The sequence below is a fragment of the Symsagittifera roscoffensis genome, chromosome 6, assembly GCF_963678635.1.
Source record: "Symsagittifera roscoffensis chromosome 6, txSymRosc1.1, whole genome shotgun sequence".
In the NCBI taxonomy this organism is placed as follows: Eukaryota; Metazoa; Xenacoelomorpha; order Acoela; family Convolutidae; genus Symsagittifera; species Symsagittifera roscoffensis.
This window is the reverse complement of record NC_087067.1, coordinates 50,377,923-50,404,034: the sequence shown is the minus strand read 5'-3', so window position 1 is coordinate 50,404,034 and position 26,112 is coordinate 50,377,923. Positions and strand designations below refer to the sequence as shown.

Here is a 26,112-nt window from a genome sequence, read left to right as displayed (position 1 = left end):
GTAAATAAGTCGGTAAGCAACTCAAGAATCAATAAAGTAACTAAAATGAGTTTAATGTTAGTCAGTTTCAATAACAAGAACAAGTTTTTACTCTAGACTGTAAGTTCTCGTGAACCATTGGGACACTCTAGCTGTCCACCTTTCCACCGAAGGTTCACTCTGGTCCAGTTAATAATAGTACTCCAATCACAACAATTCAGTTCGTGGGAATGCGCTCGTCTCTGTTTTAGATGGGACAGCTCTACTCTCGATTATTATTGCTACTGAAATTGCGAATAGCAATTTCCCACTGATTTTTCTAGCAACTTTCCCGCGATTGTCACTCGATCGTTCTGACTTCTCTTTTCTGATTTTCAGTTATCGCGAGAAAATCGTGCATGACAGGTTTCATTCGAAATTTTGAAAAATTAAATTTCACTCCAAAATTAAGTGCTTTTTGCTTCTCTCAAGGTCAAACTTCCAAATATGACCGACTGGCACATACACCCCTCCGAGTTCGTCAAAAAGAACGATTAAAAACTCTAATCGATCAGAACCATCAATCTTCTCGGTATGATGCATCAACAAAATTCCGAATTCGAACTTGCATTTTGACACATTCTGGTCGAATGTCACAGTTTTGCCCATTTCGGAAACTTGTCTCCGTTTCTATCAGCTTCTTATGCCTTTTTGCCTGCTAAGGCTTCGTCAATTGCTTGTTGTTTCATGCACTAAGTTTGACGAATGCTGGGGGGCAAAAATCCTACACCCGGAAAAAGTTGAAACGTAGAAACGCTCTTTCAGGTTAGAGTGTAGAAATCAGAACTTAAAAGCATAAAATTAAATGAAATTCAAAATTATCTTTTTTCGAATTATCCAGTGTTGTGATTCAGACATGCAAAGTTTGTTTTAAAATTGAAAGGTTTTACACAAAGTGATAATTCTGAGTGTTCTGGATAAATTAGAGTCGGTATATAAGCGTTAGATCTGAGTATCAGTTTCGGCTCATGTTTTTGTTTTTGTTTATCTCAATTTGCCAATGGTTTCTTCTCTTTTTTAAACAGATTTTTTTATTAATGATTTAACTGCTTACGAACTCTTAGATGAGCGAATATGGTGATTCAAGGAGATATCAAAGCCTTTAAAAAAGACTAACTAGATGACAGCGATGAAGTGTCTCACAATGAGCCAGATATAACGTTTTCAGATTGAGTCTCAAATGCTCAAAAGTATGGCACAGCAACGCCGTGATTTTCTAAATCAACAATCGGACGTTTTTTTGTACATGATTTTTTGCTCCAAATTGCTGAAAGCTGTTTGCAAAAAAGTTTTAAAAGCAACTAAAACACTAATGAACAGTTTCTTGCCCTTTCCTGGTCGAAACAATGCTTCATAGAAAAGCGCTAAAAGGGCAGCAGTGGACAGTTTTTGAAAAATAATATTTTCTGTTGTGGGTTTGAGTGATATATCAATTTAAAGCCCTGATTTTAGTTTGAATTGCAAAGAGTTTCTTGTTATCAGGAAAAAAAATCGGTTTGAAATAGTGCTGAATCCGTAAGCGCAAACGGCGTCAGGAAGCTTTTGTCGAGAATTCAAAGGGTCGATTGCAACTTGTAAATGACCGCTAGCAGGTACATTTTGGGTCAATTGATTGGCCAATTATCGACTTTTCAGCCTAAACGAGTTTTCAGCTCTGCCGTCTAGGGATATTTTGACCTCAGTCATCACTTGTTGCCACTAAATGTGGAATTACAACTTTTCCTTAAATTAGATTGTAGGTTGTGGGACAAAAAGAGTTAACAGATGAACATAAATAAATTTGGCGGGATATTTAAAATTTGATTGCATAAGAGAAATTTTGTAACAATTTGATATATTACTTTAATGAATAATGTGTTTGACACTTTTTATGATTTTTGATCATTCTGTACATATTAGTTAGATTATTAAACCTGAAGATGCACTAAAATTGTGCGAAAACGTTTGTTTAATTTACAATTTTAACGTAACAGATGAACATAATTATACTTTTGACCTGTCAAGAAAAGTTGTTTCTAGACATATCAATTGCACCATTATTGCTCTTAGTCTAATCATCTCCTTTTTATCATTAAAAAATCAATTGCAATTCATTGATAGTTGATTGGTTGACAAGGCTAACTTCAATTATTTGTATGGCCTAAGAAAATGACTTTGTTATCAATCCCTGATTGGCGTTTTCTGTTTTAGATTAGATATGGCTGATATTTTATGCAACTGGCTCAATAACGAGGTCAAGATATCTCGAACCATTGGTAAGATCAATTTAAAAAACTAGCGATTCGTTTACTTCTATTAGTCATTTGCTCATTTTAGATCCCGATTCAGTGGCAAAAGAGTTTTCCAGTGGTTATCTGATTGGTGAGCTCCTGCGGAAGTATGAACTACAGGAAGACTTTGGGAAATTCTCGAACAGCAGGTGCGTTTAAAAAGTTGCATTGTGACTATGGAACTGAAAAGTTATGCAGCAACTCAATGATATTTTAAAGAATCAAACTCTCCGAGTACCATACATTTGAAATTTTAGCTCCACGAATGCAAAGCTCTCTAATTTCACGAAGTTGGAGCCTACTCTGCGCCTCCTGGAGATCCCGTTTGACACTGTCAGAGCTAAGGAGATAATGACCGAGAAACAGGGGGTTGCAATTAAGTTAGTTACTGTTATGGATACTTGTCAGGTTCTTGTTGATTTCAATAATTACACAGGCAGAGATTGCATTGGATTTTTTTCCAACCCAAGTGTCTATTAGTAGTCCTAATTTTGTTCGGCGGCACCTTTGCAGCAGGCAGTTTGTGCAATTTAAAAGCATCTGTTTTCAAATTTGATTACTAATAAGTTAACTTGGTTGATGCTTGATGTATTCCGCGAGGTTTTGAAATCTAGTTTTTCTTTTTCTCAGTTTCGGATTAGCTGGCGAGAAAGATTTATCCTTTCTCTTTTTATTCTCCTCCTTAATGTTACTTTTATGTTTGCATTGTCATCAAACTGAATTTTTCTAGATTTCGGATGATCTCTTCGGACGAGAACGTTTAATTGTAATTGAAGTAAAATAGATACACGTTTTACCAACGAAATGCATAACTTATATGCAATTTGGTTTTTCTTCCGACCATTGAAAACTTTGTATTCGGGTTATTTTAGTTTTTCCATGCAAATTCAGGTACCACAAATAATCATCGGACTGGGTTGAGTGATGAAACATATTAAAGCCTTTTCAGTGGTGATTGGAAAAACATTAAAATTTTTGCAATATTTTTTCCCCAGTTTCTTCCTAGACGTTCTCTGACATCACAATGTGTGTGTAGACGGATTGTCCAAGCAGGAGATCAAATGTGTTGGGCTTGTCGAAAGCTGGATCTGCTAAGTTGTAGTTGCTGACCTTTCGTAGGTCTGTAGCTGCGATTTGTGTGTTTGGATGCTCGTGATCCGTGATGTTTTTCAACACCTTCAACTTTGAAATTGTTTGTTTGGTAGAATTGTGAGATTCATTCGACCATGGGTAGGCATATCGTTCTTCTGGTTCACTCCAATTATGCGATCTGGAGCTGCTGTTAGTTTGATGCCAAGCCTCAAGTGATTAACTCGACCGTTCTGAGATCGAAATTTGACGTTTGCCGTTGGAAGAACTGTGATAGTTCTATTTCGGTTGATTTAAAGAGCATCTATTGTCGATGCGAGATGAGCACTGGGCTGACTAGAACTGCCCTGAAAAGTTGTTTGATGCTTCTTTTGACATGTCTTGTACAGTGATGTTGAAGGACATTGCTGGATGCTGTGGCTGGCAGACAAACAGTTGAAGCACATCCTATTGCTGGTCACGATTTTTTTCTTTTATATGTTTTCATCGATCAGTGTTTTGCACAATGCCATATTGGATGTCGCTCTTGGCAGGTTTGAACTTTACACTGTGGTAAAGAGAAACCATTCTTATGAGATCGGTTCTTTTCTGTTAAGAACATCTGCTGCTGACGCTTAGGCTTATGGGGACTAGAAAGAGATCCTTCAACCACCTCTAAAGAACTGACTCTGTTGTCTAAGAACACGATGAGTCGATCGAAGTTAGGAGCTTCAGTGCCATCGTTAGCAGTGTCCCATGCCTTCTGAGATTCAGGATCGAGATTCTCGAAGAGAATGAGATGCCTCAAATCGTTTTCCACTGACCTTCCGAGTGCCTTGATGGATTGCGAAGTCTCATTGAAAACTGAGTGTAGCTGGCGAAGCTGGGGCACATTCTCCGTTCGAACTGCAGTGAATTCGTGACAAAAGCTTTCGAATCATGACTCCATCATTTTTGTATCTTTGCTCTAACATTTGAAGCGCTACATCATAGTTGCTTTCTGTCGTCTCCAAATTTATGATGAGCTTAGAAGCATGGCTCGTAAGGCAAATCTTCAAATACATCAATTTCTAAACCGGTGACAGCTTGTCATTGTCATGGACAGTTGATAGAAATTGATCAATGAAGCGAAGCTTAGCCAGGCAGTGGAATCGCCACTTAAGCTAGGCAGATTGATCTGCGGCAATCTTGGCGTGAATCTTTTTTGGTTCAATCTGCATAGTTGCAACAGGGTTGATAGGCTGACTTGATGCGGCTATTATTCTCTTTGCGGCTTGTAGAGTTTGGCGATCAGCCTTCTGTGTTTTCTGACATTAATCGAATACTTGATAGTATTCGGCATAATCGGTCATAACGTCAAGCAACTCGTGATCAGGAGCTGAGAATTGAGCCAAGCAATGCTCAAGCTCGGTTGTTTCATCGCTCAACTCATTTTGGTTACAATTGACGTTGGCACAAAGGTCGCTGACTTGAGAAATTTGCCGTTTCAGAGCTCGCAGACAGTTTCTTTGAGCTCGCTTAAGCTTCTTCATAGCTGATTATGTTTGACTTTCTGTAGTAGGCTCAGCCAGTGTGCTTAGGTTATGAGGCAGACCAGAATACTTCGCGATAACTGGAAAGCGACTGTATCGTATGAAAATTGAATTAATGATGATTTAGTTACTATAAATTGCGGGTAAATGAATTGAATAAATTATGGGAAAATTAAGATGCGTTTTTATTTGAGTTCGCATGTGAACAAACTATCTGGCCATTTAAAACATGCTTTGTTTGCTCTAACACCCAGTGTCAAGAAAAAGCGGTTTCAGTTTATTTTTTTCGTCTAACATCGAGCGATTAGGCTTATTATAGAAAGATTACTAGTAAATAAGCCATGAATTTTTCATGGAAGCCCTGAAAAATCGAGTAAAATAAGTTTTTAAAGTTTTTGGCGTCCTCTTGGGAATAAAGAGTTTCGAAAGTTCACAAAAAAATTTCTGCAAAAAAATTAAAAACAAAAATTTTAATTTTTTTTTGTCATTTTTCGAAGAAAACTGTTTTTCAATATGCGTATTTTAGTATGAAAATCGGAGAAGCCTGAAATTTAGTTTTTAGTTCAGTCTTTTCATCACACCACGCACAGAAAACTGGAATTAAATTTTAAAAATTATAATTTTTTTTTGTAGTTTTTCAAGAATATGGTCAGAATTTGCATTGCTACTTGCACAGCAACCGGCTATGCTTGAATACATTTCAAGTTAGTGTGGTTGCTGTTTTTGTTTTACATTCCAAATTATTTCATGCATTATTTGTGTAGGCGTCAAAAGGTGTATTTAGCGACAAATGTTTTGCTTTTAGCTTGTATTTGCAAAGTTGCAGATTCTTTGTTGTGTAATGTTTGTGAGCCAAACATTGCTACTAGGAAAAGTGGCCGAGAAATGAGTGCCGAGAAAAATTGGTCGATTTTTTTCCAATGTCATACTAATTAATCGCTAGTAGATGGCTGAACAATCACATTCCATGTCAATAAATCATTCTCAATCTGATTTATCGTTTTCCTCATCTCAATTGCAGTCCCAATAAAATCAAAATCTTCGCAAAAATCAAAAAATTTGTACCCCTGTATTTAGCAAGCGTATTGCAACCGGGTACTAATTTTTTTCCTTTTGAAATTTTTGCGTTCTCAATTCACTTTACATGTATAAGCATATCAAGTCGAAACTGCAAATTATTGCCGTTTCAGGCAAAGATAACATCCATGCTTGGTACGACAAAGGTCAGCGGTTTGTTTTCGGTCAGCATTTTTCTAACATTTTTGTTTACAGAATCCGAACGTAAAAATTTGACAGGTGGCGTACTTGCTCCATTATAATTTCAATTATTAGGAATATTCTGCCCACTTGGCTCTGTAGAAACACGCATGCTCGAGATGTGTTGTTTGGAAAATGAAAATTTAAGAATAATTTAGACTATCGCCTGTCTGCTTATTTTTCTCGGCTTAGATGCCGCATAAATGATTTTTTTAAAGGTTCGGCTTCTTTATGGTTCTATGAAATAAGATAATATTTCATTTACTTTTAATCATAGTCATTCGTTTTTGTACTGCAAATGACAGTTATTTACATGTTGCGCATTTTCTCTCAATGAAGTCGAAGAAGACTCTTTTTGAAATGCTGACACTCAGAACAATCAATTCTTCCACTGATTTTGGATTCTAGGCAAAATTTTCTGTAGTAGAAACTTCTGCGGCTGTTTTCCGAGCAGACCGTTGGTATTCAATGTCTCGTTATAGCTGTGGAAGAATTAAGCACATGTTTTCCCGTAGTTAATCTATTGTAGCAGCCTTATGTCGTTCAGCTCGAGATAAAGTGTAAGCGATGACATGTTGCAGCATCCAAGTCTGGATTTACATTCCATGTTTTTGTCACCTATGTTCCAGTTTCTTGTCTTAAAATAAATGCTATCTGATAAAATCAGTTATCTCGTGTTTTTTTTTCATCTGAAGCATCTGGTGACTGCAGCAAACTAATTTCTTGTTAATTATTTCCCTCGCATGGTACTTACTAACGAATCCGTCTCTACTAAGAAACACTTGAACAAAGCATATATTTGCAAAGGGGGAATCGTTAACATGATCAATTATTTTCACCATTTGCCAATCCGGCTTCAACAACTAGAGTAATCTTCTCTAGTTATTACAGCCGGATTGGTAAAGTAGCAATTGCTTCATCACTGGAAGTAAAATTGGTTTTTTGCCGTGTTGGTATAGAGAAACCATTCTTTTTATTTGACTGTTGTCAAAAACGTAAGTGTCATTCGGATTATTTCCGGCCGGAGTATCGGTTAATGTCTTGATTTTTTTCTGGTTAACCGATTTCAGCCCTATGATTAGCCCGCCATCATTGCCAAATCGAACCTAGATTTTTTCAGCTAAGCGGCTGGTCCAAAATAGTCACATTTTCATTTGACCAACACGTTGTTGTTGCAAATGAATCTTTAAATTGAATATCCTGATCAAAAACAGAACGTTATACAGATAAACAGAAAGTTAATTATGCCAAATTAGTTCAACGATGATTCAATTTTCTTCGGCCTAGTTTCCGTTTTGTTTTTGTGTTTTGAATACCAATCTTTTTTCAGACATAATCAACCTTGCGATTAGCAAGGGTGTTGCAACCGGATACTTTAACTTTTCTCCCGTGCAAACATGTGTTCACAAGATTTCGCACGTGAAATTGTTATACGTGTTTCCACTTTCTTCAAAGTAATTTCAAGTTCAATTAACTATCCAGCGCATCTAGTGTAGAAGTAACACAACTGCTTAAGACGACAAGAGGCTTGCAGTTCGAATCTCGCCAGACTTGTGTAGAGATAACACACCTGGTTAAGACGACAAAGGCTTGTGTTTCGAACTATTTATTCCGCTTCGAATCCGACTCTGAATTCCCAGTGGAATAAAAAATTACTTATTAATCCAGTTTTTTTTTCTAATTGGACTAGTTTTATGAAAAAAACGTTGATCATTCAGTACTGATAAAATTTAAAAAGTTTCATATATTATACTTTTTTCTTCGAAAAGTGAAAGTTCAAAAAAGTTCAAAAGTTTTGAATCGATTTTTTTTGGTTTCGTTGAGTTCTTATTTTTTTTTCGAACCATCTGTTGATCTGTAGTGATATTTTTTTTTGTTTCCAATATAAAAAGCATATAAATGCCAGAATTACGTCGAACATTTTTTCCAATTTTTCTTCTTTGTCGCTGATGTTTCGTTCGCCTGGCTCGAGTTTGTCAAGTGAGCTCTTATGAGTGTAAAAGAATGGCTAGATCGTATTTTCTCTTGTAATATTAAAAAAAAATTCGCCGTCTTTTACAGCCAATTTTTTGCGCTCTGGCAGTATTTTTTTGTATCACAAGTTGTTCGAATCTCAGCTTTCCCTCTGTGTAATTTTTTTTTCAAATATAAGAAAAAATGCGGTAGACATAATCGATTTATTGACGTGAAAAAAATGTTTATAATTAGGATTCTGTACGAGCTGTTTGTGGCGCTGGAGAACAAGCGCAAGTCACAACTGACAGGCACTGCAATGGAGACTATGCGACCGAAGGCGCCCAAGGTCAAAGAGGAGATGAACAGAGAATACTACCAGAATGTAAGTAATACACGTTTCAAGTGGAGATAAGAAAATCGATTTTTTTTTCTGAAACCATTTTTTGGGATTCTCAAAGATTGAAAAAGAAAGATTGGGCATAGAGTCATTTTCGCGCTATTTTAGGTAGGTCAAATAAATTCCTCGAATTCCAGATTCTGTTTCTGTTTCGAAAATTTCTGGCAGTGTTTTGAAAAACTGGTCTGAACTTTTGTTTGCTTTTCGGACTCTATACAGCATTTTATCGGTGGGATGTGGATGAGAAAGAAGTGCTCTCCATATAGGATCTCCTTATCTTTCTAAATATTTTTGACGCTCATATTTAGGTCTCCCTCTAATTAAGATACCACAAAAAATTGAAAAAAGCACAGAAAGTATTAACAAAAAAATTTAACATTTTAAAAGTTTTGTTGAATTTTGTTTTGCAATTAGGCCAGTGGTCGGAACATTCTGCTGCTTTCTCAGTAAATGGTCCTTCTATTTTTTGCCATAGTTTCGGTATATATATATATATATATATATATATATATATATATATATATAAAATGTTTGAATTTTACAGATCGCTAAATAATATTTAAATTGACATATTTTTATTTTAGGGCAACTTTCTTCTACAACCGCGAAACTCTAAAAGTGTAACACAATCTCTATATGTCTCAACTACGCATCTAGTTTGATCTTAACTTGATTTCACAATTTTTTCATCTGCAATAAGAGTTATCGGCCAGTCTGCTGGCAAATATTATTTAAGCGGTAAATTTCACTCTGAAATACTAATTTTCACCTAAAAGTTACATAAAAATTTTGTGTAAATGTGATTTGAATCTTTAAATTTTGAAATTTGGCACTTTTTTTCTTCCCTTTTCTCGCGTAAACATCAATTTTATGGTGTAACGAGTGGTTTTACAAGGTTAGATATGAAGATCAAACAAAAATGTTTGCAATACCTTAATTAGTCTGCACGTCAATTTTCATAACGTGTGTTTTGTGTAGAGGCTGAAGCAGATCAACCCGCGCCAGAGTGAGATGCAGCTGGACCAGTTGATTGACAGGTGGCGACAGCACAGAGAGAGGCTGGAAGAGAGTGATCTGAGGAGTCGGATGGAGGAGGAGGAGCGACTGAGGCAGGAGCAGCAGAGGAAGCGACACCAGGCACATCAGAGGGTGAGGGAAACACAGTTCACATGGTCAAACTTACGCAGAGATGTATTGTTTTTCGTAATTATAGGTCGAATGGCTGTAACGGCTGTAAATACAAATGGTTGCAGAATGCAATATACAGTTTCTAGTTTAAAAAAAGAGTACGTACCGAAAACAGATGCTTTAAAGTGACAGTGAGATGTGTTTCAGTCCAAGAAGCGCCAACAGGAGTTAAATGACCAAGTGGCCCGTATTCTGGCTGCTAAAGTTCACATCCCCAAACCCCCCGCGGACAAAACTCTGGCGGGCATCAAGGCCAGACAGCAGAAGATACGCAACCAGGAGACACAGGTATGGGTTCATTTACATCATACTTCATCTCCCAGGTAGCAAAATAAATTTTTTAGCCACCCAAGGCACTGATTTTTTTTCAAACTCTGGGAGCTCTATAAGAAACAAGATACGTATGGCAATCAGTACTTTGATTTCGAAGAAGTGTCAAGCTCCTCAGCCAACGAATCATGGGCCAGCTAAATTTTACGTTAAGGAAAAAGTGTCAGGGCAGGGTTGAAGCAGATCAGCTTGTCTCGCTTCCTATTCTTTCAAAGTTCAGTGCTGATATTCTTCTTGTAACAATATTAGGTTTCTGTTTCAATAACTTTGATAAATTATTTTTTCTTCTTTTAGAACACACAGAAGAGTCTGGTGGAGTTCGAGGCCAGACTTAAGGCGATGCAGCCAGTGACAAGCGAGGGCGGCGACAAGTGAGTCTAGACCACAATGTCGTGTTCTACCGTGTTCTTTTGCGTTCTGTCCTGTTTTATTGTGTTCTATCGTGTTCTATTGTGTTTTCTTGTGTTCTATTCTGTTCTATCGTGTTCTATTGTGTTCCATCATGTTCTATTGTGTTCCTTTGTCTTCTATTGTGTTCTATCATATTCTAATGTGTTCTACCGTGTTCTATTGTGTTTTATCGTGTTCTATTGTGTTTTATTGTGCTCTATTGTGTTCTACCGTGTTGTATTGTATTCTATTGTGTTTCATCGTGTTCCATCGTGTTCTATCGTGTTCTATTTTGTTCTATTGTATTCTATCCTATTCTATTGTGTTCTATCGAGTTCTATTGTGTTCTACCGTGTTGTATGGTGTTCTATTGTGTTTTATCGTGTTCCATCGTTTCTCTTGTCTACAAACGTGTTGTATTGTGTTCTATTCTGTTCTATTGTGTTATATCCGGTTCTATTGTGTTTTATTGAGTTCTATTTTGTTCTATTGTGTTCTATCGTATATGGGACCCCGGGTTTTTGATTCATTCTGAGCCAATGTTTTTCAAAATTAAGCTTTATACAGCGCTGATTTAAATTATCCGGACAAATCACATTTAAGTTGAAATTTAAAACGCGTTTTTCTTAAATTGGTTTGAATATAGGTGGAAACTGATGAGGACAAAACTTGCTTAAAACTTTACCAGAATTAATATGATGCCATTTCTTTTTCAAAACGCGGGCCCAAACTAGTACCCCATTTTTTTTTGGTTTTTTATTGTCAATCAAAAATTACGCCAAATCGCTATCAAATCTATATCAAAAAGAAGCCCAACAAATTTTATGAAGAGTATTTTCTCTAAAAATGGGTCCAAAGTGTTTAATAAATGTTTTTAAGCAAAAAATTTGAATTTAAATAGTAAAAATGACATTCTATGGTTATCAAACTATCAAACTATTGAACTATTTAAGAGGATTACTTTGATATAATTTTGATGGCATTTGAACCGATAGTTTTGGCGTAGTTTTTGGTTTATTACAAACAGCAAAAACAAATCTATTTTAGTTTAAAATTTTGAAAATTGTACCAAATTGATTCTGGTTTAACTCTAACCAAGTTTTGTCTTCATCATTTTCCACTTAAATTTAACCCAAAGTGAGAAAAATGCGTTTTAGGTTTCAAATTTAATGCATTTGGCCGGATAATTTAAATCAGCTCTGTATTGAAGTCGAGTTATATAGATTTTTTGATTCAATGGGAATTTTATTCAACCTGATTCAAGTTAAATCTTATCAATGAAATCGAATTTTATTTCCACCAGAATCATGTTATTTTTACAAATTCGAGAATAGTGAATTTTTCAAGTGCGATTTGATTTTGCGGGCATACTTTGTTCCTCTATTTTATGAAAAAGGGCTCTTCTTAATCCATTTAATGAAAAGTGTCCCTTAATTGGGGCAGATCTTTTCGAGAAAATTTAGTAATCAGAAAACGACTCATTAATCACACAAAAACTCTTTGACGGATTAGGTTTCATATTAACCCCAGATATTCAAGTTGCTAATTAGATGAACTTTTCAATTTGACGTTGAATCATGTACATAGATGGACAAGTATGCTGAGATGTCCTTATATAGTTCATCTGGAAAAAAGTTGTATTTTTTGTTTCCTCCAAATTTGCCTAATGTTTTGCTTTGATTTGCTTCCGTTTTTTTCGTTATCTATTATATATTTAAATGCGGGCTTCACTATCTTGCCATGGTTAAGCTTTTTCAACGTATTATTTTTGCATGTTTAAGCTATATCGTATATTGCAATGGTTAAGATTTTGTTTTCGATTTTCCAGTTCAAATTCAATGTTTATTTTACCAAGTTTGAAATTAGCAACCCAATATTTGGATGCTGTCAGGGCTTCCCCAGGTGTTGCGATTGTAGCCCCCATATATGTGTTACCAAATCTTTTTAGCTTACGAGATACGGCAATTTTCGAGATTTTTCAAAAGTTTTTAAAAAAATAACTTGAAAAAAATATCACAAAATATGAAATTCTCAACCCTGTACTTGGGTGCTGTCAGGGTACTCTCAGGGATTGCGATTCTTGCCTCCAAATTTCACTTCTCGAATCTTTGTCGTTTTCGTGACATGACGTTTTTTATGATTTTTTCAAAAATTTTCAAAAAAACATTATTTTTATAAAATTCGAAAATTTTGTGACGTTCTCAATCCTGTTATTGGACACTGCGAGGGTACTATCAGGGCTCGCGACTCTTGCCTCTGAGTATGACTGCTCAAATCATTGTAGTTTTGGAGATATGACGGTTTTCAGGATTTTTTCTTAAGTTTTTCAAAGAACTTAGATATAGAAAAATTCACAAAATTTGAAGTTCTCATCTCTATAGTGAGGCTCTGTCAGGGTAATACCAGGAGTATTTTTCCTCCAAATGTGACCTGCTCAAATCCTTGTACTTTTCGAGGTATGACGTTTTTTGTGATTTTTTTCGAAAAAAAATTCAGAAAAGTTGTACTTAATTTTTCAAAATTTGAAATTCATATTTCTGTAATGGGGGCTCTCAGAGTACTATCAGGGTTTGTGTATCTCGCCTCCAAACATGACTGCTCCAATCCTTGTAGTTTTCGTGATATGAAGTGTTTTATGATTTCTTTTTAATTTTTCAGAAAACTTGGATTTTAAAAAGTTCAAAGGATTTGAAATTCTCAAATTTGTAGTTGGGTACGGTGAGGGTACTCTCAGAAGTTGCAACTCTGGCGTCCAAATGCGACTGTTCAATTGCTTTTAGTTTTCGAGATGTGACGTTTTTTGTCATTTTAAAAATTTTTAATGAACTCATATAAAAAAAATCACAAAATTGCAGAACTGATATAAAAAAAATTTCAAAATTTCAATTAAAAAAAACTTGACTAACTTTACAAAATTTGAAATTACCAACCCTGTGTAATACTTGGGTTATGTCAGATTACACTCAAAGGATGCAAATATTATTTCCAATATATGCCGTTTTTATGAGTTGTCGTAAATTCGAAGCACCGGAGGTGCGTTACATGCTAGTTTTAATTTAATTGCTCATTTATAGTTTTCTATCTTTCCATTTGTCAACTATAAGAGTTCTATTTCTCTTCTAGCAAAAAACTGGACGATGAGTTGCTGGCTTACATCAAAGAGGAAGCGATGAACCCGAACCGAGCCAGACCCACCGAGGACCCAGAGTACATCAAGCCCAGATCCAACGGCAAGTACATCCGGAAGATCCAGCAGAGAACGAGGGAAGATGAGGAGGCGAAAGTGGAGCGGGAGAAGAGGAGGCGGAAGGTGCTGGTGGACCAGCTGAAGGCTCACGAGGCACAGGAGGTGAGGTGTTATTACAAAAGCTGAGTGTCACTTAGTTTTCAACTTAAGTCAATTCAATTCGCAAATAAAAGTGTTCATTAAATCATTCAAAGTGTTCACTCATCCTGTTACTGTATAGCATGTGCTCTAGATCCGCTTAGTTAGTGTCAAGTGTTTACACATCTAATAGAGCATTTGTTCACAGATTCCAGTACACGTGCATTCTATTGTGTCCACGTGCTTCCGTTCAGCGAAAAACTTACGTTCAACGGTCTACTTCGTTCGTTTTACAGTTTGTTTACATGAAATAAAAATAGTTTTTGTCGGCTTAGGTTCTAATTTTTTTTCAAAGGCAGGTTAGGTCAAGTAATTGCATTTTCAAGAGTGATACACGAAAACTCCATTTCCAATTCAAAATCCATCAAACAAAGTTACCGGTTTTTTTTCGATTAATCCGTTACCCTCTAAAATGTCCGTTTTATTTAACATTTTTTAACAAAAATTTCGCCTAGACGTATTTTTTAAAATTCTGCAGACTTAATTCAAAAATTGACTGCATGTAGTTTACATGTTTGAAATTTCTTTCGAGAATTTCTGAATTTTTCTCCAAAATGTTTGTTTGAAAATGCAATTTTTGGTTCTTGTTTTTTTGTCGTTTCCATTATTTTTTTTCAATTTTATTGATTCTGATTTTTGTATTGTCGTTGTTCTGTTTTAGCTAAGAATCTCAATTTCAATCTTTTGAGGACCCTGGTTTCTGTTGCGAAGTCAAGCAAAAGTCTGCCTCGCATTTTTTTTGGATAGTTATTAGTGCAAGTTCTGTATGATCCTCTACACGTCAAAAAACATAAAATTGGCCCATTTTGAATGTGAACTGTTTGTAGTATTATCTGTCTTCCACTTTTGCATTTTATTTTCATTTTGGCAATTTTTTGAAAAGTGTTTTTTTTTATTTTTCATTAAAAAAAGTTTTGATTTTTCACTTTTTATGATTTTTCACAATCAAATAGTCGAAATAACTGATTCCGCTTATTTAGACCTGATGTAACGAAAATTGTGGGAATTTTCCCTCTACCAGTAAGTCTTTCAGGAAAATTTGCTGAAATATTTAGACTTATTTTTTTTGCTTGATTTCGTTAACTATTTTTTCCTTGAAGTTAATTTTGAAAGTTTGTAGTATACTACAGATTTTTTTTTGCTTTATCAGTCTTTTAGCTGCTTGATGAGTCGGAAGTGGTGAGAAGCTCAGCTTCGCCTCTGTGTATAGATTGTTTTAACTTTTGAAGACTTTCTTTTTTTTCTTAGTTGTTTCATGTTTTCAATTTCCATTTTTGGAAACCACTCTATCTTTTGAATATTTCCAGGTTACACCTAATTCGCGTTGACCAAACTCGAGAGATTTTTGTTCCAAAAAAGAACTTATCCAACATAATCATTGCATCGAAAATTAATTTGCTTATAAATGAAATCAGCTCTACCAGCTGAATCTGCGCATTTGGAACCTAGTTTAAGTTATGGGTTAGGACAATTAGGGTGATTGGTTTGAGCCAGGCCTGGTTTTTTTCTCTACTTTGTCAAATCGAAAATTTTCGGAAGAAAAGAAAAGAACTTAATTTACTGTATATAAAAGCAGTTGCATAGTCATAAACTAGACAAAAATGTGTTTAAAGTTGGTTAGGCCTATTACTCTATTGATCGCGTGTTTCAATTGCTAAAGAACGTCTTGATTTTTTAAAAGGAAAAATTCTGAAAAGATGCTCACGCTAAAATTTGATTTCACGCTGCTTGACCTTTAATTTCTTTTAAGTTAAGTTTATTTTTGTTTGCTTAAACAAGAGTAAATTTTGCTCTGGAATAGCAAAATTTCAAAAAGCTAGAAAAACATGAATGAATTCAAGTTTCCAAAATTGTTTTTTTTATATACTTGCCAGCGATCCCTAGCAGATAGAGATCACCTATGTCAAAGAGCTCTAAGTGGTGTTTTTTTTCCAAAATTTGAAAGTTGAAAATTGTTTGAAATAAGACAACCTTTTTTTTTGCAATCTCCTTGAGTTCGTGGAATCTTTTCCAACAGTCTTTGGCTGTTTTTGGATAATAATTTGAAAATAGATAAATAAAAAAACAAAAAAACCACCGTTGCTTTAAAAAGATAATCACTGAAAAATTAAACCTAAAGTTATCGTTAAAAAATATTTAACTAATAAAACGGAATTCTCGCATGAAATACAATTTTAAATAGTTTCAATGAAATTTTGTTTGGGTTATTTGTGTCACTGCCTTACTTTTGTTGGTGTTGTTACCTTGTCAGGATTGTCTTTTTCTATGCATCATTATTTTGCTCCTGTGTTATATATTTTGTCAGATATGTTCCTAATGATAGGTCAGATAGATGTAAAATGTTTTGCGAAATGTTTTTATGAGTTTTTTGACAAATTTTAGCTTATGATTCTATTGTTTTTTAAATACTTTTTGATAAGTTCCTAGTGATGCAAGTAATTTAATTTTTCAAAATTGTGTGAGCATTTGTTTTATTGAAAGTAAATTTTACATGGATGACAGTTTTTATGAAACAAATTTACTATCAAAAATGTATTAGTTTCCTCTTTGTCAATATCTTTCCATGATTGCATTGAAGACTTTTATCTAGTTTTTTGATTTTCCGTATTTTTTTCTGAAAATTCTTTAATAAGTACAGAAAAGCATTCCTTCATATTAATGCATTTATTATTGCACTTAGGTATATGTGCAGTTTTTGAGTTCAATTCGCATTCTTCTTCTAAAATTTATTTAAATTAACCTCTCCAATTGCGCACTGCATACAGGCCATGAAGATTTATTGATTTTTTTTCCAGAAAAATTCCTTAAGTTTGTGCAGGCTCAGATTTACTGTTAAGCTCATTTCTTTTCTTAAATGGGAAGCAAACTCCGCTATCGAACAGCAAAAAAGACGTGATCGACTTTTTGTTTCGAAAATATAGTTAAGTTTTCAGATTTCCCGGCAAAATAAAAAGTTTATCTATTGATCCAGTTTTCTCAAAATGAGTTACTATATTCAAAAAAGTGTTGCTCATTACTTATTGTAGAAATTGAAAGAGCTTCAAGGACATCTGTTTTTTTTCTTCGAAATTTGAAAGTTGAGATTTTTTGAAAAATAACAAGTCATCCTTTTTCTATTAACTTGTGTTCATTGAAATTTTTCCAAACTGTCTGTCGGCTATGTTTGTAGTAATATAGATTTCCTTTTTCAGTTTATTTTAGCAGTTCGGTTAAATTAATAGTTTCCTTTCATTGTGGGTTTTTTTTTCACTACACCTCCAATCAAAAGCTCGGTATTTCGAGTTTCACTGTGGTCCTGACTTGTCGCTTGAGGGTGTGTCACAATTGCACATGCCAGAAAAATAGCCATAAATTAGCTTGAAGATCGTAATCATTGCACATCAGTGGTTCTCTTAAACAAGTCAGTTGAGCTATGAGCTTGTTTGTTTCTTCTGTCGAAGTTAGCAAGTGTGGCTCTCGTTCCGATAGAGGGGGTTCGATCCCCCTAGTGGCCCCTTTTTTGCGTAGCCAAATTTCATTAATATAATAATTTTTATTATTCAGTTTAATAGCATAACTATGGTAAATTTTCTAGTAAATTACAAGGGTAGACATAGAGCAGATCAGCTGATCTTGTTATCTACCCCTTCCGATGGTTTCCGAGTATTTTCAAGGGTAACCAAGTATTTTGTTTGTTATGCAATGTATACTCTTGGATAATTTAATTCTTCTTCTTCTTTCAATGGTGTTTGAAACTTCAGGACGCGCGGAGGGAGGAGGAGATTGTGAACAGACTGATGCGCCAGAGCCAGGTGGAGAGACGGATAGTGGTCCAGTTACTCCAGACCAGACAAGAAAAGGCAGTCATCCTCGAGAACCGGAAGTTGAGGGAGCAGCAGTACCAGGAGAGACGCAGGAAGGAGTTCGAAGACGCCCTCAATGTCGAAGCGGTCAGTTACTCGTCTGTGTTTTGAAGTATATTTACAACATACTATATTACTTGATGATTGTTCTCGTTGCTTACGGGTGAAGTAACATTACCCAGCTCAGAAATTTAGCCAAAAAAATGCATTTAGTTCTTAAGCAGGAGTGCAACAGCGGTTCTCCGTGATGATCTGAACTGCTCGTATGTTGGTCCTTTCCCTTGACGATAAATCGTCTTAAGAATAGCCCCCTCCGATCTTGTTACCAACCCCCTCCATCCTTCTCCTTAAGTAGTTATCAAGCTCCGCCTTTCCCCCACCTACTTTTTGTTGTCTGTCTAGGAGATGGCGAAGCTGGCACGTGAGAGATACGCGAGTGAGCTGGACGAGGCGAAGCGGGAGCACAAGAGGATCATGGACGAGAGGAGGCGACAGCAGTACGAGAAGCACTACACCATCTGCCACAAAGTCACTCTGGATATTGTGGACTACGCATGCAAGTTCGGAGAGTACAGAGAACTCACAGGGGGGTAAGTTCAGCGTGTATGATCAAATAAGATTTACCTGAATGGTCAAACATTAACTCATATTTTATCAAATGTATGATCCTGTATGATCAAACATGAACTCATATTTGATCAGTTATATGATCATGTATGATCAAATATGAACCCGCATTTGATCAAATATGAGTTCTCTTGCAGGGAAGCGTAAGAGAAAGTTTAACGGTGCACAAGTAAAAATAATGACATAAACACAAGCAAATGAAACCTTCTTTTGCCGTTTATTTGCTTGTGTATGCTCTGTAGTTGATAAGCTATCCGGATTGAGTAGCTCGGCTTATGTTTCGACTTTGAAAGTCGAGAAGGTGCAGTTTTTGACTGAAAATCCGCGGTAGTGAAGCAGATTTAAGTCGATCACAAAGTCGAAACATACACGATTTCGGTCGAGAGATAGGTCGAGCACATTCGAATCATACCTGACTTTGGCCGAGAGAGTCGAAATCTAGGTTGGGAAGTTTCTTCAAATATCAGTTTTCAGATGAACAAACAATTTCCGTCCAGATTTAAGGTACAATTGGAAGGTTCAATTTGCCAAAGTTAGTTTTCGATGCAGGATTTTCGCATTTTACTGATTCGTTTATATTTAATTCAACCGTCATCACAAAAAGTTAACTAAAAATATACATTATAATTTTTTGTCAATTTACTCATGTTATTTGATAGTCGAAAAAGTCAAAACATAAGTTGAGTGCTTTTTTGGGTGGACAAAGTCGAAGCATACCAAAGTTTGGACAAAAAGTGGAAACACCGAAATTTGGTAGAAACATACCGAGCATACCGAAATTTGGTCTGGACGGTCAAAACATACCGCTTCTTGGTCAAGAAATTTGACCCGGGTAGTTAGGTCGATTAACATAATCAATTTTTTCTTTCGAGAAAATCGAGATAGTCAAGAAATAACCACTTTCGGTCGAGAAATTTGGTACTTTTCTTTGCGGCGTCGAAAAATATATTTAAAAAAACTGGGTAGGTAAAGTTGAAACATATCTGATCTGGGTCGAGCAAAATTGAACAATTTTGGCTTGTGTCGATAAAGTCGAAACGTACCAAAATTTGTTCGAGAAAGTCGAAACATACTAGATTTTAGTTAAGAAAAAAATTAAACATGCCAAAAGTTGACCTAGACGGTCGAAATATACCGATTTTTTGTCGAGAAAGTGGAAACATAAATCGAGCGCCTCAACACAGGTAGTAGCCTTCTAAGTTTAAATTGTTCCTCGAAAAATTATTCCAAGTGTGATTTTCTCACCAGACAAATACTGTTAAGTCTATCACCGTCTAAGCTGTCGATTAGTAAACGAATTGCAGGTTTTTAGACTTTTAAACATTTCTATGCTAGGTGATAAAAAGAATCAAGAAATAAATATAAATTTTGTTATCCAAAAGAAAGTTGGTATTATTTATTTATTTTGTGCAAAAAATAGAAAAGTGAAAGCGAAGGGAAAATGGAAAATTTCAGAGGTCACCTCATTGAAAAAGGGGAAGAAAATTTGAGCAAAAAATAAAAGTTTGAGATTAGGCGAATATGTATAAAATTAGTTTATTTAAAACTATAATTAAAATGTTCTGTTTTAATTACTAGAGCTGTTGTGAAAATGAAGCAAGTTAACAAACCAATAAGTGATTTGATAAACTCATTAAATGAGGGGAGAAAAAATCAAAACAAGATTTATCGAAGGTTTTACTTATCAGTAGTGATTCAATCGAAGCGGTCCGAAATATTAAGGGCTCCTTTCTGATACGAGTAGTCTTTCTAGTTGTTTTCAAAAATGGAATTGGCCATTGTTCTGACTTTTGAAGAAAGTGACGGAATATTTTTGCTCGGGTGTTTTTTTTTCTCCAGACAAGTTTCGACTTTTCAACTAGCCATTTTGACGGTTTTGTTTGTCATCTGAAAGGTATTGTTGTGCTGAGCTCAAAAGTATTGCTGAGCTCAAATTTGAAAATAGATTTCACCTCTGATAATTTTTTGTGAAGTTATGTTGGTTTAAATATTACCATTTTGGCCATTTTCGGACAACTAACGCGCGATATATTTCGTGCTATTAATGCGGAGATTTAATCCGTCTTAGAAATTATTCCAAATTGAACTGAGGCATGCTATTTCTCTATTTAAAACTTTGCTATTTGCGAAAATATTATTTTGTTTTTTACATAGCGTGTGGGGGACTATTTTCGAAAATCACAAAAAAAATTTTGGTTTTTTTTTCTTCGAAGTTTTCATCTTTTTTAAAGCGAAGGCTATTGAATATAACTTCAAAGGCATTCGAAACATTCAGGGCGTCGCCCTGATACGAGCAGTCTTGTGTATTGTAGTAGTTACATTTAAGAAAGCTTTGTTTTAGTACGGTTTTTGTATGTTATTAAAAAAACTCGGAAAATGAAGGTTCTTTCAAAAAATATTCTAGAAAGTATTTAAACTAATTTCACTGATCGAAAAAATAGCTCTCAGCAATTGTTTGTATACTTCATTGAAGATATCGACTATCTGAGTTCAAATGTAAAAAGATTTTAAACCTGTCATCTTTTTTGGTCAAGTTCGCGGGTTGTTGCAAAGTTGAAATTTTAGCTTTAATGTGGATAATTTTATGCGCGCTTTGAAGATTGTTTATGCGATGTTGAGACTATAATGTGAATTGTTTTTGCTTGGCAAATTATCTCGCCTTTAAATTTGTTTCAAATTGAATTGAGGTAATTTCGTTGTCACTGTTTTTCTCTGCATGACTCAAATTTCAGCGCTTTCTAGTTTAAATTGTCTGTTGGTTGACAAAAACTAATAATTCAAGTATTTAAGATTGTCAAAAATTTTACCAAAACTATTTCAGACCAATTACACGATATAACCAGATATACGGCTTTGCCCAGATATACGAGCATAGTCGTCTTTGTGTTAGCGCAGTTCAACTTAAATGCAATATTTTTTTCGCTTTCCCACAGCAATGTCAAATTAGACAAGACTGCTCGTATCAGGGCGAAGCCCTGAATGTTCCCACTGCCTTTTAAGGTTTATGGAGCAGTAATAATATTTTAAAAATCAATGAAATAAAACAAAATGAAAAAAAATCTAAAATTTGAATTTTTTTATGAAAATCATCACCCCACACGCCATATAAAGTACAACAGGATAGATTTTACTCCTTGTAACAAACCAATTATGGCAAATAAGCTCCTGTTAACCAATTTGGAACGATTTCTAAGACGGATTAAATCTCCACATACGCGTTAATAGCGCGAATTATATCGCGCGTTAATTGTCCCAGATTGCCAAAATGGCAATCTTTAAACCCTCATAGCGTTACGAAAAAATGATCACAGGTGAAATATCTTTTCAACTTTAAGCTCAGCACAACAAAACTTTTGAATGATATGTAAAAATTTTTATCAAAAATGGCTATTAAAAAGTCGAAGTTTGTCTGAAGAAAAAAAAACCCATCCCGAGCACAAATATTCCGTTACTTTCGTATCGAAAGTCGGAACAAAAAGGCAGATGATTTAGGGAAGCTTTTTAAAAGGCAACCCTCAAAATAAAAATAATGTATTAGCACACGTTTCCGATTAATTTTTTCAGTTTTTGCTGGTTCTTTGTCCCGTTCACTTTTTGAATAGTTATCCTCTCATATTTGAAACCGCTTTTATCATTCTTTATCCAATACATTAAATCCAAGGTAAAAGTTTTCTGTTAATTTCAAAGGCTGTCACCGTGTCAAACACAGGCGAAGCTGCCACTTACATACAAAATGAAATACTCCGTAATAGGAACTCTTAAAGTTCTAGAGTATGAAAAAGTGGAGTGAAAACTAAATATTGCAACTATGCGGGGGTGGATTGTACCTGAGATCGTTACTATAGTTACCATCCATCCCTTGTGAGGGGTCATAGGTCAACCAGTGTATATCACAGCGGAAACTTATCCAATAAACTAACCTTAATAATATGGGACGAGATTTGTTTTATTACATTTGGTTTTTTTTAGTCTGGTGCCGCACAAGCTGTTCCGAGAATGGACTGCTATGTTCCTCAATGAAGTTGCCATATACCCCGACATAGAGGTAAGAATAATCAGATCAGTCATTTTGTTTATTATAGAAATATGTATGAATATTGTCAGTCATACATTCGTAGAAGAAGAAGAGTTTATTTATCCAAGTCACACCAAACAACATCAAATTGTTTGGTGTTACCAAACAAAATCAAACAGCATTAAAAAATTTTTACTAGAAATTAGAAACTTGTGCGAACTTTACAAGTACCAGACTTTGGGGTACATAGACGCGGGGCTTAGAGATTGCCCACAAAGAGTATACCCAATAAGCATATCAATGAAAACTTAAGATAATTTTTTAAAATAATTTTCATTTAGTTATTTTTATGATTTGTTTTGTAATTTTTAAGCCAGACTTAAACGAAATAAAAAGTTATTAAGAGATAAGAAATGCTAGTGTAATAGTCGGACAGCATTTAGCTAGATGGATAAAATTGGACAATTAAAAAATTACTTAAACTTTCCAAAAAAACTTGAAATAAACTTTTAAATAACTTTCTAAAACTTTCCAAAAAATCATAAAAATTGAGACATCTCAAAAAATTACCAGGATTTAAGACTTCATATTTTCAGCCATGATTCGCAAGGGAGGGAGGGAGGGAGGGAGGGGGAAATAGAGCCGATCACTGCAATCACTGCAAAAGAAAAGAAAAAATACTTTTTTTAATTTATCATACTCACAATCACCGTATTCAGTAGCCTGTTTTCTATGTATGAATTGAGATGCGGTTGAACATACTTAAATAAAAAGGAAGCGGAAAGAGGTTTATTTGCTTTTTCATCCATAACCAAGAATTTCGAACTCAAACCTTGAAGAAAATCAATCTCAATCTCTTCTACTGGATGGAAGTTTCAATTGATTTCAAGTCATGCTAGTTAGGAAATCTGTAAACTGCGGATGACAATGTATGTAGTGGCAGCCAATTCTAGCCTTGTCATGCCACATTGTCGAAAAATAAAATGTAGTTAAAAACAATCAGTTGCGTTGAGTCCTAATCAAAACTGCTTGAAAAGTAAAATGAGCATGATTTTATGTTTTGGTTTATGTTAGTTTTTGATTTGATTGTTTTGTGTTGTTGAGATTTCAATACTGAATTTTTGTAATATATCTGAATTTCGGAATTTTTTAACTCATTTTTTTTCATATGGCCATAAAACACTGGTTCTTACAAGACAATAGGTTGCCAATATTTTGATTCGTCTCAAAAATTTTAATTTCATTTCAGTTTTCGACTACTTGAATTAGGGTTACTAAATTAAATCGTTCTTGAAAATAATTGTTAATCTGTGGTTTCAGTTAATAGGAAATTTTCGTGAGTTTGAGTTGAAATTTGTGTATTGATAACTTAAAGGTTCAAAAAATATATATTTTTTGAATATAGTTCTACCGTTTTTTCGACAAAAAAGTCCATATCAAAGCCAACAGTTTCTTTTTTATTTCTTAGATATCACCAAGTGCTTCAAAAGCAGACTTAATGTTTTTGGTTAATATTGATGAAGAATATAAGGCAGTTTGTTTCTTTCGAAATCAATGATGTTTTGTACTTTTTGAAAGTAACTTCTTTTGAAAATTTTCAATTCCCTTAAATTATACAAATCTAAAGTCAAAATGATTCCGTACGTTTGTGAACGAGCGCGAGCTGCAGGGTTCGCTAGCGTTGCGCTCAGGGCATGCATCGTAGCCACTGGGACTGCACTAAAATTTCTTCATATCTCTCTTGTACCTGTATGTTAAACCCATTCATTGTAAACGGAAAACATATTTCTGTTTGTCAAACTAAATTTTTTTGTGCGTCAAACAAATTTTTTTGTGCGGCAAACTAAATTTTTCTGTGCGTCAAATTTTTTTTTGTTCGTCAAAATAGCTCACACTTTCATTGAACGAACATGGTCAACAGACAGGCGGCAAAGCTTAAGGATCCCAAGAACACCTGAAAATGATTACCTTTTGAATTTCGTCCACACTTTTTGATGATACTAGCCTGATTTGAGGAACTGGATAATTAATTTAGTTTTGACATAAAAATTCGAGTGCCATTCTTGGCCTCATTACCAGTTTTGCTATTAAACAATGAAATTTGATTCTGTATAAGAATAACAAGACTGCTCGTATCAGGGCGAAAAAATTAAATGAAATAAAATGAAATTTTATTATATGAAATAAAATAAAATGAAATTTTTTTATTCTAAAATTTTAAATTTTTTTATGAAAATCATCCCCTCACAGGCCATATAAAGTACAAAAAGAGAGATTTCGTTCCTTATAACAAATCAATTATGGCAAATAAGCTTCTTTCAACCAATTTGGAACGATTTATAAGACGGATTAAATCTCCGCTTACGCGTTAAAAGCGCGAGCGAATTATATCGCGCGCTAATTGTCCCAAATTGGTCAAAATGGCCAAAATGGCAATCTTTAAACCCTCATAACTTTACGAAAAATGATCACAGTGAAATATCTTTTCAAATTTGAGCTCAGGACAACAATACCTTTCGAATGATGTAGAAAAAATTCCGTCAAAAATGGCTAGTTAAAAAGTCGAAATTTGTCTGAAGAAAACAAAACCCCACCCCGAGCACAAATATTCCGTTACTTTCGTATCGAAAGTCGGAACAATAATAATCTGTAGTGTTTAGCCTCTACGTAAGAACTCGATAGGGGAATAAAGCACAATGGTTTTTCGTAAGGTAATAGTGAGTACTAAATAGATATGTTTTTGTGTTCTTGAATTAATTATGGAACAATAGAACAACATATACTAGGTTGCATGCGTGAGGCGACAATTCGTAAGAGGCGACAATTCTCAACAATAGATCCAGCCATAATGTCCGTTACGAATTGTCGCCCTACCACTGCATGTACAAAATTGCACCATGGACTAGCCCAAAAATATATTCATAATGATAGCCCTCAAAATTCTTGATAAATTGACTAACTGTCGCGAATTTTTAGAGCATCCAAAAGTTAGAAGATGGTTGTGTTTTAAGAATGAACGAAAATGCTTTTCGCGGAAATTTTTGCTCAGAAATTCTCTCAAATCTGCAAGTGTTTTTCAGTGGCTTAGATTTGTAAAAATTGACCTAGTATGTATTTTGCCTTATAGACCATCAGACATATCTTTTCTGAAACGTTGTATTCGGGTGTCTATATGAGGCCAAATTGTGCATTTTGGGAATTGTAAGCAGATTCCGCAACAAGGATGCTCCCTTTGTTCTTATTTTGTTCTTTCATTTTCTTTGATTGTTCCGCCAAATCTTTGAAATGTTTAAAGACTTGTCTCAGGAAACCAGGAAGATGAAGACGCAAAATTATGCGCCTATCCTGTGCACAGTTTGGCCTCGTAATGGTGTTTTAGTTTTTTCTCTTTTTTTGTTTTCCACGCAACATCAGCTACCACAATTAAATCATCGGTGAGAATCAAGTGATATCTCATATTAAAGCTATTTCAGCCGTAATTCTGAAAAAGTTTTCCCAGTGATGAGAAAAACCGGTTTGAAGTTCTTTGATTTTTCGTTTACATTCGAGCGAGTAAGGCGAGCGAGCACGCTTATTTACGACTAATTTAGACCGTTTACAATAGCCTATTTATGCTTAATTTTCTTTTTACTCAAGTAAAGTCAGTTTTTGGAGATTTTCAATACCCTTTTAGAAATCGAAAACTTCTAAATTTCAGCAAAAAAAAAATTTTAAAAAAAAAAGTTTAGTTTCCATGAATCTGATTCCATCACTTCCCAAAAACTCGTTTTAGTCCTATTTTACGACGTCAATTCTTGACTAGCTGCATTTCTTTTCTTGAATGCGCCTTAGGCCATT

General features: G+C 34.8%; 2 protein-coding genes and 1 non-coding gene across 12 annotated transcripts in view; 1 reads left to right on the top strand and 2 right to left on the bottom strand.

Moving 5' to 3' along the window:
• Positions 1 to 26,112, bottom strand: part of LOC134847973 (voltage-dependent anion-selective channel protein 2-like) — a 342,992-nt gene that overhangs the window by 163,514 nt on the left and 153,366 nt on the right. Inside the window, exon 1 of one of the 2 annotated variants that reach the window (XM_063865286.1) lies at positions 16,416 to 16,425. The exons of the other annotated variant lie outside the window; for it this stretch is intronic. The gene's annotated coding sequence lies outside the window, so the exon portion shown is untranslated. Of the gene's footprint in view, positions 1 to 16,415; positions 16,426 to 26,112 lie in introns of those variants that run through there. 2 annotated transcript variants of the gene reach the window in all.
• LOC134847966 (sperm flagellar protein 2-like) overlaps positions 1 to 26,112 on the top strand; it is a 584,566-nt gene that overhangs the window by 474,881 nt on the left and 83,573 nt on the right. For all 9 annotated transcript variants that reach the window (XM_063865271.1, XM_063865272.1, XM_063865276.1 and 6 more), the window contains exons 2-12: positions 2,206 to 2,273; positions 2,335 to 2,437; positions 2,546 to 2,668; positions 8,354 to 8,483; positions 9,477 to 9,647; positions 9,834 to 9,974; positions 10,311 to 10,387; positions 13,530 to 13,755; positions 17,532 to 17,720; positions 18,036 to 18,223; positions 22,230 to 22,305. In XM_063865271.1, the coding sequence (XP_063721341.1) occupies positions 2,216 to 2,273; positions 2,335 to 2,437; positions 2,546 to 2,668; positions 8,354 to 8,483; positions 9,477 to 9,647; positions 9,834 to 9,974; positions 10,311 to 10,387; positions 13,530 to 13,755; positions 17,532 to 17,720; positions 18,036 to 18,223; positions 22,230 to 22,305 (1,482 nt within the window). In that variant the 5' untranslated portion in view covers positions 2,206 to 2,215. The remainder of the gene's footprint in view (positions 1 to 2,205; positions 2,274 to 2,334; positions 2,438 to 2,545; positions 2,669 to 8,353; positions 8,484 to 9,476; positions 9,648 to 9,833; positions 9,975 to 10,310; positions 10,388 to 13,529; positions 13,756 to 17,531; positions 17,721 to 18,035; positions 18,224 to 22,229; positions 22,306 to 26,112) is intronic.
• LOC134849796 (small nucleolar RNA R12) lies at positions 5,820 to 5,904 on the bottom strand. The gene has a single exon (XR_010163785.1). It is a non-coding gene; the product is annotated as a small nucleolar RNA R12 (small nucleolar RNA).